This window comes from Crotalus tigris, unplaced genomic scaffold, assembly GCF_016545835.1.
Source record: "Crotalus tigris isolate CLP2741 ecotype Arizona unplaced genomic scaffold, ASM1654583v1 scf7180000017757.759095, whole genome shotgun sequence".
Taxonomy (NCBI): domain Eukaryota; kingdom Metazoa; phylum Chordata; class Lepidosauria; order Squamata; family Viperidae; genus Crotalus; species Crotalus tigris.
In genome coordinates, this window is record NW_024096617.1 from 268,629 (window position 1) to 280,710 (window position 12,082).

Below are 12,082 nucleotides of genomic sequence, written 5' to 3' on the forward strand. Positions count from 1 at the left end.
TTGCCATCCTGTGCAAAGCCCACCAGCTTCACCAAGTTATTACTGGTGTAAGCACATCCTTCTCTGGAATATCCATCATCTCCAGTGGATCTCAGTCAATATCATCTTTTACCTCATTCGCACTGTCAAGCAACCACATTTACAGAATCATCATGTGCAAACTTGGCAAAAACTACAGTGCTGTAATCTCTTAACTAGCCCTGTGATTGCCATGTAGCCTTGTGATTCATCACTATATTAATACATACTGTCCATCCAATGTTTTTCTGAGTCCAAAGCAGGAAAGGACTGCAGTGTTCCTCAAAAATGGCTAGGGAAGAAGGAAATTGGAAAGCAATATACTATATAACAGGCCAGATTTTGCCCATCCTGTGTTGGAGGGCAATAGCAGATTTTTCTTTGTGACATCCTATTTTACTTCCTCATCTACTGTAATGTTCCCTTTAATTCTGAATAAAATCAAGTGCTTATTTCTGCAGGTCAAAATAAAGTATGCACAATAAATAAAGTTAAGCAAATTTCCCTAATTAATTATTATTACAGAATGGGAAATTGGACTTTAAAACAAAATATTTAGCTCTACTGGAGTACAGAGAAAATGGTTAACAACTCTTCCAGGGGTTTTGTCAGAGAATTCTGTACAATCTGAATGCATTTATTTATTTATTTATGAGACTTATATACCGCTTTAAGTGCAAGCACTCTCTAAGCGGTGTACACCAGTAAGCAATGTATATATATATTTACATTGCCCCCAACAATCTGGGTCCTCATTTTACCTACCCCGGAAGGATGGAAGGCTGAGTCAACCTTGAGCCGGTGAGATTTGAACCGCTGACCTGCTGAACACAGTCAGCTAAAATGGCCTGCAGTACTGCACTCTAACTGCTGCGCCACCTCTTCTCTTACAGTTGAGAATTGTAAGCCTCCTTCTCCTCCTCCTCCGCCTCCTCCGCCTCCTCCTCCTCCTCCTCCTCCTTCTCTTCCTCCTCCTCCTCCTCCTGTTTACTCATCAGTCATTCTCTAACCATATATAGAAGGAGTAGCTTTCAGAAGAATAACCATGATAACAAAATCCATGGGATTTTAAGCATTTGAAAACAGGATCACAGCTATTTGTATGTGGTGAATTGCTCTTTAATACTGTGCATCCTTATGTGATTGTTTTGCTTTGGAATACCTTAATGAAATTCATGTATGTTGGATATAGGAATATAAAAACAGTGTGTTCATCATAGTTGCCACTAGCGTAATGTCAATATTGATTTTAAAGGCTGCTGTATATTTCATATGTTAAATAGCCACGGGAGCAACTTGGTTACAATTTAGCAAGAAGCAGTATAATTTCCAATTAAGTGCTGCTTTAATGGGTACAGTAAGACATTGCTTTAATGACCAAAGTAGTCAAGCCATGTAAACAAGAATAAGGAATTTGCTTCCTGTAAGTGGAAAAAGAGTTTAAAATAGTTGGTTTTCAGTACTTGGCCTGCCTCACTCACTTTGAATACAGAAACTGCAAACTGGTAGATAAAAAGCAGACTTTGATGTAATTCCATTCCATTTTAGTTCTTAAAAATAAATTAGCAACGGCGGGGGGAGGGGAGTTAAACAGGAAGAAGAGAAGCAGGATGTGGAATGGAATATCCTCACTCTTCAATCTTTATGGAAAATTTTACATTCGTTGTGTCACAGTGACTCAGGGTTCCCAGACCCAGCAAGCTGACCTTTGTCAAAATGTTTCGGATAATTGCTATGGCTTTATTTTGGAATGGTGAGGTTTCCACTGAATCTTCTTTCTTCTTTACTTTCAATGGGATGCATTTGTTTCTTTTTTTAAAGTGAAAAGAGTTTTGTAGCACTGAAAGATGCAAGACCCTCAGGATGGGGATACCATCTTATCATCCTTCAGCTTTGGGGGTTTCTCCCCTTTCTCCCACTGAATTGCTCCACTGCCTATTTTTGATTCTAAATTAAGACCTACATTGTCTGCTGGCTTCAAAACATATAATTCTAAGGTCAGTTCTGCCTTCTCCTCTTCAAACATGCTTTCCCAAAGGTCCTAATTGTGTGTTTGCATAGGCATGATACAACAAATAGCTTTTAAAAGTTGGGAGTGCTTGTTTTGTTTATTTGTTTATTCACAACATATTAATGCGCCTTTTAACCCAGCGGATGGTAAGCAAATCTGATGATGACAACAGTAACAGTAAAGATATACTCCCATTATTTGACAAAGTGAAAAAGGGATTGCATCTTTTTCTTTTTGCATTAACTAACTTTAATTGCATTAACTAAAACCAGAAAGAAATATCAATGACTTTCTAAAGCTTAGATTGCATTTGTGCACTGATATAGCTGATATGCTATATCAGAATGGGATTTGCTTGTTTGTGGCTGAACATTTGTGAAGTGTGTATGTGTGTTTGTGTATACACTCCTTTGGGTCTGCAGTTTTCTTGGAAAGGTTTTTCAGAAGTGGTTTGCCTTTGCCTGCTTCCCAGGGCCAAGAGTGTATGACTGGCCCAAGGGCACCTAGCTGGCTTTGTGCCCAATGCAGGACTAGAACTCGCAGGCTCCAATTTCTAGCCTAGAACCTGTAACACTACACCAAACTGGTTCTATGTTTATCTAGCTATTATAATACAACTAATTCTAAGTTAACTGTGCTAACTGGGACCAGAAACTGCATTGTTAAGTGACATGGTCATAAGTCAAAAAATTGTGTGACCACACCATTTAACAATGGCAGTCCTGGCAATCCTGGTTGCCATTCGTAAGCAAAGTACTCAAGTGACTGTGATTTGTGACTTCTTGCTGGCTTCCCCATTGACTTTGCTTGTTGGAACTCATAGGTCACACTCGTATGATCATGGGATGCAGTGAAGGCTATACATTAAAGGACATTATAACTATTGCTTATTCAATGCCATCATAAACTTGAATGATTGCTGACATCTGGTCATTAAACAAGGGCCAGCTGTATGTAAAAACAGATGACATTTATTTAGCATATGATAAGAACATGACAAAAGTAAGCATATACACACAATCCACATAATTATATAAAACTTCTACGGCAGTGGTCTCATAACTAGATGTCCAGTTCAGCTATCCAGGCAATTGCCTAGGGACATTGCTTCATGCAGATTTTCTAAGGAACCAGAGAATGCACATCATGGGCAATCTTGCACAATATGTTTAATAGTTTGCATATCAGCAGCACAATCAAAACAAGGGGAATCTTTCCATTCCCACTGATATAAGGAAGAGGCACTTCTTCCAGTATCAAACATAATTGTGTTCCATTTCGCTCCAGACAAAGCGAGGCAAGTTAAAACCGTGTGGCAGAGGGATCTCTAACAGTCAGGCCATAGGAAGATATCTTGGACCATTCCTCTCTCCAGGCATTCTTTTTTCTTTTTAATCTTTTAAGTTTATTTATGCATTGATACTATAAGATACAAAAATACAAAAGAAAATAGCACGAAAAGGGGAAAAGGGAAGGGAAAAATGTAAGAAAAGGAAGGGAAAGAAAGAAATGGCATTGACTTCCAAGTCCCTTTGGTACAGTAGAATAAGATAATAACATCAAACTTCAGCGTTTTACTTTTACATAATAGTATGAACTAGCCATTTCTATAACAATCTCCAGGCATGGGTAGATGTTAAATGAATACCATACTGGCCTATGGGATTTCAATCTTGTGAATGGCTGTGCATTATTCTGGTGAACAGGGAGGGCCTTGTTCTTCAGCATCCTTGACTATAGCCGAATGAAAGCTTGTTGTCTTCTAATGTGGGGCGATATGATATTGCTAAGTACTGATAACCAGTGCACAGGAGTGAGATGCAATGTGCTAGAGATGATGTGCATTGTTTGGCATACAAAACAGAGACCAGACTTAATCACAGAAGAATGTCAGTTTATCTTCAAACTCCAAGAACACAACTAAAAAGATCCCATTATTATGGGCTTATATCTCCCAGGGTATGAAACCTGGAGAAAAGTTTCATTTTCATACAGAAATCACTGAGTGTAAACATCTAGAATTCTACACAAATGTTGGGAATCATAATATGAGGTACTTTAAGTGTCTCTTAACTCTTTGATACTCATAAAAGTTCTCAACGAATATTGGTACTTCAGTATAACAAGTCCCACATATAAATAAGATAAGATGCTGTATACAAATAGCATATAATCTTCTTCTGTACAAAAAAAAATCAGCACGGCAATCGCTTAGGAGAAGAGAAAGAACTTGATGGTGATCCATCAAAAGTAAGATTTTTGCAGCCTGCCTGAACAAATAAGTACAGAACTGATCCAAGCAAAGAAGCAACAGTAATTGACTCATTTCAATACAGCCCATGTAAAACATTAAAGCAACAGAAATAACTTAGTTGGCTTCGTTTGAATGCACATGCACAGTACATATCTTTACCTTTGATAACCAAGCAGCAAAGAAAGCAGCTCTCAACAATTAGCATAAGCCCATTTTTTTCCAGTGTGTGAGTTGGCCACAAGAGGAAGCTGGTGCAGGTTATTCTTTGGCATCCTTTTATGCAGTTCAAAAAAATATAATCAACGGCATATTAAGAGGATTTGCTAACATATAGGTATAATGCAAATGTTTGCATTTGGCAACCTGTTTCAAAGCCCAAGGAACAAAAGCAACATCATTTTGCACCTGATCATTCATTTATATTCTGAGTCAACTTGGTGTACATAGTATTCACTTCCCCACAGTGAGATGGATTGGGCTGGGAGACAGTGACTTGTCCAAATTCACTTCTGAGCTTCTCTGGTTCAATGTGAACATCATCCTACCTTCCCAATCCTAATCCTTAATCACCTTAATCACAATGTATACTGGTTCTCTACGGTAAGCAACTATTGTTTATATATCAGGCACATTTTTGCATTTGGCAATCTGCTCAAAAAAACCAAATACGACACACTAAAATCTCATAGTGTTACATCTGAACTCTTGATCTGTAGACCCCACAATGCTTAAGTAGCTGGTTTAAAACATATTATTTTACAGTACTAACTCTACAGAGTGGGATGGCAGAGGAGGCCACCCAATTAGGCAACTGTTGGCTTGACCCTAAAGTTCGCTCTCTCGGTCCTTCTATGATCTCTAACTTGTGTTTTATTTTGAAAGGCAGCAATCCAGAATTATTCTCAGCACTGAAGACATGCTGAATTGACTCTGTAGTTCTGCATCTCTCCTTGTCCCTTCAATTAGCATCAGCACATGGCAACCGAGACTGAATGCATGCCTGCTGTTTTTTTGGCTAATGCAGTCTCTGTGGCTTGAAGGATTGAAAAAAAAGCAAAACCCCAATTTGCAGGATGCTGGAAGACTCAAAAGAATATGTAACAAAAGACCATTTTTGGCATCAAACTCTGGAACTTGGAGAGAGCTCTGAATATTCAAAACAGCTATTCTGAGCTCAGAACATTTGAAGGCCAGAACATTTTGCGCAAGCTTATTAAGGAATGATATAATAATTAATATAGCTGAAATATGTTAAAGCAAGCAAAACAATACATCAATTAAATTAAAAATGGTATTAAGACATGAATAATAAGGAGGTATATTTGAAAGACTGTAGACTCCATAGATGGACCCTGAGCTACATATATTCTTTCTATTAGATTTAGAAGATTATCATAATTGATTGGAGGAGATGGAAAGCATTTTACTTTTTCTTTATTTCATTGTTTTTTTTAATCTGTACCTTTGCTGACTTTCCCCTTTGGTACCAATCAGCATTGGTGTGTATGCCGATCTTCATACATTGCACAATGTGACTCTTGGCATCAAATAGCTGCCCAGTCTTACATTACTGGGGAAAAAAACTTGGTAAACTGTTGATTAGAGATATTCCTCAAACTATTTTAAATTTCAGATTAATAGTAAGAACTTTGTCTGTTCAGCAGGCTGTTCTAAGGAAATGAACATTCATCTCAGTGTGTAAATGTAATGACAGTCAGTTCATCTCATTCAAAATTTTGACATGACATGCTGATTGTCCCCGAGTCACTTTAAGGAGCAGTATGACTTTAAGCAATGATGACACAGGGAGGAGGGAGAAATTGCAGAGGAACTTCCTCTAATGACTTCCAGAATTCAGTCATTTATGTTTAGTGAACCGATAAGTTCTAGCATTACCAGAAGCATCTCAATTCTTCCTGGCAGGGGCTCAGCATGACTACGAAGCTGCCCTTGCGAGAAGAATTTGAGACCTGGACCTCTCTGCTGGTGGCTGATCTTCTAAGACAGGTACTGAGCTGTTCTAAGATTCTAGCTGACTAATGGTCCAGAGTAGATCCAGTTTGTTTCTTTATTTCTACTTCTGGTTTTACTCCAAGAAGGAGTAAGAGGCAAGCTTTTAGACGCAACTGAGAGCAGAAAATGCCAGCAGCATTTTTTTTGTACTAATCTCTTAATAAATTTATAATTTATTTATTAGACTTGAAAAGTTGGGCATCTTCCAAGAATTCACTACCAGGCCTAAGGGTATATATTGTATCCAGATTTAATTGTGTCTAGTAGAAACCCACTGAAATGAAGGGATCATGGATTCAGTTAGTTAGAATTGATTCAGCTAAGTGTTTCTTTCTGTTCATTCAAGAAAGGTCCTGTCTGCCCCAGAGTTAAACTTACCAAAATTAAGAAAGAGAGCAAGAAAGATGACAGTGCTGGTTCTGGGGGATGGGGGCTGAGAGGGAGAGATAGAAGACAGAAATGAGGAAGGGGCACAAGAGATCTGAATAGGTATGAGAAGTTGGAACCTCTAGGGACTCTTGTGAATTCCTGAAAGTTGTCATAAAGGTGCTTTTTCAAAAGGCAACTGGGACTTTGTTTTTGCTTGAAGACGTTTTGCTTCTCATCCAAGAAGCTTCTTCAGTTAAGACATTTTGTCAGAACTGAAGAAGCTTCTTGGATGAGAAGCAAAACACCTTCAAGGAAAAACAAAGTCCAGTTGCCTTTTGAAAAAGCACCTTTGGGACAACCATGACCTGGATGGCTGAGAATCTCCATAGACATCCTGAACGTTATCCTACCTTAATCCCATAATCCCACAATCCTAGAAACCTCTTTGTCATTCAAGTCTGGCTGTAATTTGGGAAACACTAGTTCAGCTTTCCTGAGCCAAGCGTTCCTCAAATGTATTCGGACTCCAGTTTCCAAAATTCCCAGACAGTAGAGCCAATGTCCATAGTCATTGGGAACTGAGGAATGCTGAAGAATACTGGACAAACTTAACTCAAAGCATCTGAAATATCAGGATGGGTCAAGGAATAAATCAGATGTACTTTTCAATGTGGGGTCTCTCTAAACACAAAGCAGTTTCAGTTCTCCACACTAAGCATCAGAATGCATTGAAATTGAGCATCTTATAAATTCAATTAAATCCATAAGGTTAACTGTTGGATTAATAAATCTTTGATAAAGTCTTGTTATCAGGTTTTGAGAAATGCTATTAAATGAGTGGTAATCATGCTTGAAAATGCATTGTTTCCTCAGAATTATATTACATTTTATCATATGATAAAACATAAAGTGATATTGGATATATTAAAATCAAGAGAAAAATAAAACAAATCAATACATAGACAAGGAGACATATATTTAAGCACTACTGAAAATTGTCTGAAGGTTAATAGGCAGCTACCAGAACCTGTTTGGGGAGGTCTCTAAACTTATAAACATACATCATCAGTAAAATTAAATATATACAAGCAATTAAAAGTCCATAGGGTACGTGTTATTTTACTGCCTGTAGCAAAACCATTTGCAACTATATTGGACAGAATCCAATCACAAAATAGAAAAGGCATTAAAATCAATAGGACTAATTCAGTCATGACTAAATAAAATTAAGCTTTCTTTATTTCAAAGCTATTAAATATGACTAAGCCTATATACAGCGTATGATCTACTTCTCTGTTCCAAACATGAATTACAGGCATCTTTGCGCACACATCATCATTTTATTTACTTCCCAGTAGATACTAACCTTGTTAGTCAAAGAATAGCATAATTAATATTTTAGTGTGATATCCAATTGCACATAACCATGGAATGTTGTTATATTTTCACATGCACTATACAACAGATATTTCTCTGTATTGCTGTTTTAATATGCTCTAATGTGGAGCTCTGTCTTTGCAGAAACTTATTTAGAACAATAGCTTCACAGCCGTACTAGCAATTCTCAGTAAATTCAAATGATATTTGAACAGAAGATCAAATTGGATCATACAAAAGTCTGATATGTAAAACATCAGGAATTCAAAGCATTTTGAGCTCAAAACAATAATGTCAGCTTCAAAATAATTGTCCTAAAAGTTCCAAAAGCTTGAAATTGAAAAATTGTGCACTCTCTTACGTAAGGTCTATCTTATTCTGTCCCAGCACTGAAAACCAGAAGCTAAAGGGGAAACCCTTAAGTAGGATATAAATGAAATCCAGTTCATTGCCTAGCAACTAGCTCTGAGATGCAGACTCCCTTTGATGCAGGAGATAGTAACAGCTTTCACTGAAAGTAAAAATTGATAGCTGTACCCTCCATTAATTCCTTGTGACCACTCTTAAAATTTGTGGCATTGAATTCCATAGATTATAATCTAAATCAGAGGTGGGGAACTATGGCCCCTTTATGACTTGTGGACTTCAACTCCCAGAATTCCTGAGTCACCCATGTTGTTGTCCACAGTTGTTGAAGTCCACAGGAGTGGCCATAGTTTCCCACCACGATCCAAATGAACATTGATTGATTGATTGATTGTGCAGAATCTTCATTGGTTACCTTCACTGCAAAATCCAGGATTATAATATTGGAATGTGAAAAGTCCTGATCTACTTTTCCCCTACCAAGTTTATATGACTCAATTGCATTTACCTCTTGTTTTTCTGTGTTTACCAAAAAAATGGCTCCTGTCCTGCATTCTCATCAGTTTTGCAATTTCCTTTTTGAAGTGTGGCAGGCCCATTTTTTACGGGCAGTCACACCCTAGATTTCCATAAATACTTTATAATATTGATAGATCAAGATTAAGAAAATGGGAGGGAGGAGATGGATTTGGTGCTGGGCTTCTTTAAGAGATGCAATCAGACTTAATCAGGCAAGTGAGATGTGAACACCAGTATTATATTCCTCACAAGTACAGAGTAATATACAAGTACAGTATATTACTTATACTCTCATCTTTTTTCTCCATTTCTCTTTCTTTAATTCAGGCCTTTTTGTTTTCTTTCTGCACATCATTCTTGAGGTTTTCCCAACAGATGTGGCCTATATTTGCAGGAAGATTCTTATGATCCCAAACTTTAATTTATCAGAAATAGCCTTACGCAAATTTTAGGAATGAGGAGAAATGAAATTACATACATCTTTCATTAAGCAGTGTTTTCATATAGGAAATAGAAAATCAAGATAGCAGGCATAGGGGGACCACATGAATCAAAAAGACCTGGGCTATTCTTCATGTCTTGTTTTAAGGGTTCATAGGGATGTAGGTTGTCATATTGCATCATTTCAGGCAACTTTTTCCTGAAGCAGCCTTTTTTGTGAAAAGGCTAGCTTAACACCAAGAACATCTGTATGCTATGTGGTTTCATATATGCAATCCCATTGCTACCAGGGTCAATATAAAAGGGGGGAAAATGACATTGCCATAGGTTTGGCACCCAACCAAACAGAGTATTATTATTATTATTATTATTATTATTATTATTATTATTATTATTATTATTATTATTAATCATCGCACAGTCAGCCAGATGTTCAGACTGGATTTGGCATTTTGTCTACCTATCGAGTCCTTACCCAGGACCTGGGATAGGCAGATTGGATGTTTGATGGTATTACAGATATCGTCGCAGGATGGAAGCAGTTCCTAATAAGGCCGCCTTTTGCAATTGACTAATAGCGAATTTGTCAATGCCAATGGTGTTCAAGTGGTGCTCCAGTTGTTTTGGGATTGCACCCAAGGAGCCTATCACTATTGGTACTACCCTTGCTTGCTTTTGCCACAGTCTTTCTATTTCTATTTGTAGGTCTTGTATTTTGTTATCTTCTCCAGTTCTTTCTCTTCTATTCTGCTATCTCCAGGCACTGCCACGTCCATTATCCAGACTTTTTTGTCTTTCTTATCGACAATTGTTAAGTCTGGGGTGTTATGTTGCAGGTGCTTGTCTGTTTGAATTCTGAAGTCACAGAGCAGTTTAATTTTATCATTTTCTATGACTTTCTCTATTTTATGATCCCACCAGTTTTTGCTTACAGGCAAATGATATTTTTTTGCAGATCTTCCAATGCACCATTGTTGCTACTTTGTCATGCCGCTGCTTGTAGTCAGTCTGTGCAATCTTCTTGCAGCAGCTTACCAGGTTGTCCACTGTTTCTTCAGCTTCTTTGCATAGGCGGCACTTACTGTCTGTTGCTGTCTTCTCAATTTTGACTTTATATGTATTTGTCCTTAAGGCTTGGTCTTGTGCAGCCAGAATTAGTCCCTCGGTCTCTTTCTTCAATTTTCCTGCTCTTAGCCATTGCCAGGTTATTATCTGCTTTCCCAGCTATTTTTGTAGGCCAGTTTGGTCTCTCCAGTAGTCAGTAAGCCTTCCTGATATACTAATTTCAGTGGCGCAGCAGTTAGAGTGCAGTACTGCAGGCCACTTTAGCTGACTGTGTTCAGCAGGTCAGCGGTTCAAATCTCACCGGCTCAGGGTTGACTCAGCCTTCCATCCTTCCGGGGTAGGTAAAATGAGGACCCAGATTGTTGGGGGCAATGTAAATATATATATACATTGCTTACTGGTGTACACCGCTTAGAGAGTGCTTGCACTTAAAGCGGTATATAAGTCTCATAAATAAAATAAAATAAATTGTTCTTCAGATATTCTTCCAAAGCCATTTTTTCTTCTTCAACCATCTGATGTACTTGTAGCATTCCACGCCCACCTATTTGCCTTGGTAGATAAAGTCTGTCAATGTCACTGCATGGATGAAGGGCGTGATTCATTGTCATTATTTTTCTGGTCTTCCTATCCATTGCTTTTATTATTATTATTATTATTATTATTATTATTATTATTATTATTATTATTATTATTATTATTATTATTAATCATCGCACAGTCAGCCAGATATTCAGACTGGATGGTGATGATGATGATGATGATGATTCCTCTTGATATAATTTCTATCAGGCCTTGCATCAGTTTCCCAGCTTAGATGTTGTAAGTTTTTATGGTTTCTGACTCTTCATTGCAAGTTTCAATCTCATCCAATGTAATCAAAATACACCAACATAATAAACAATAAAATAATCATAGAGACATTATTAGATAGACTGCACCATACAACAAAGTTTCCCTGCTTCAAGATAGATATGCTGCCTCCTAGTGCCTTTGCCATCCCTTCTTCTGTTCCGAGACTTGAACTGAACTAGTTCCATGTGCCATAACAAACATATACATCTGGGTCAGAATTAAAGATATATTGCAGGAGTGCATCAAGGGAATTTAGCCAAGCTAGCTTTCCTATCCCAACAGATAGTCCTAGGACTCAAGAGCCCTAACTGGCCAGTCCTTCCTCTAAACATATTGATAAATGTTCTCTTCTGTTTGTTTGTTCTGTAGTATAATTTTATATTCTTTAGTATTTTTTTAATACTCCACAGTAAGTTGATCTGAATTAGTTGCATCAGAAGTATGCAGTATTAATAAATTGACCACAATAATGTAACTTCTCTTCTTCTAAGAATGTCGCAATCATCCGTATGAGCTTGTTTTTAAAAAGCCACATCCTGACTCGTTCAATAAATAAAAATTCAATAAATTAAAATTAAATTAAAATCAATTAACTATGTGGTGTAATAGGAAATAGAGAATGAGTTAAATAGGTGAAAGAGAGGAAGAAAATATAAAGCCAATAGATTGTCTTGTTAGCTGGTCAGTACAATTTCTACTCCCCATTTGCTATCTTGATATTGAGTGTAAAAGTAATCTGAAATATAGCTGCAGGTTTACAGATGTGTGAGTAACCTTGAGTGTGTATATGTGTA

At 37.4% G+C, this 12,082-nt stretch overlaps 1 protein-coding gene across 3 annotated transcripts in view; it reads left to right on the forward strand.

The window, feature by feature from the left end:
- The first annotated feature begins 1,721 nt into the window (after window positions 1–1,721).
- The window catches only part of BLNK (B cell linker), a 124,263-nt gene continuing 113,902 nt past the window's right edge, over window positions 1,722–12,082 (forward strand). Inside the window, exons 1-2 of one of the 3 annotated variants that reach the window (XM_039340930.1) lie at window positions 1,722–2,015; window positions 6,207–6,290. In XM_039340930.1, the coding sequence (XP_039196864.1) occupies window positions 6,216–6,290 (75 nt within the window). In that variant the 5' untranslated portion in view covers window positions 1,722–2,015; window positions 6,207–6,215. Of the gene's footprint in view, window positions 2,016–6,206; window positions 6,291–12,082 lie in introns of those variants that run through there. The other 2 variants (XM_039340932.1, XM_039340931.1) reach the window with 2 other exon arrangements.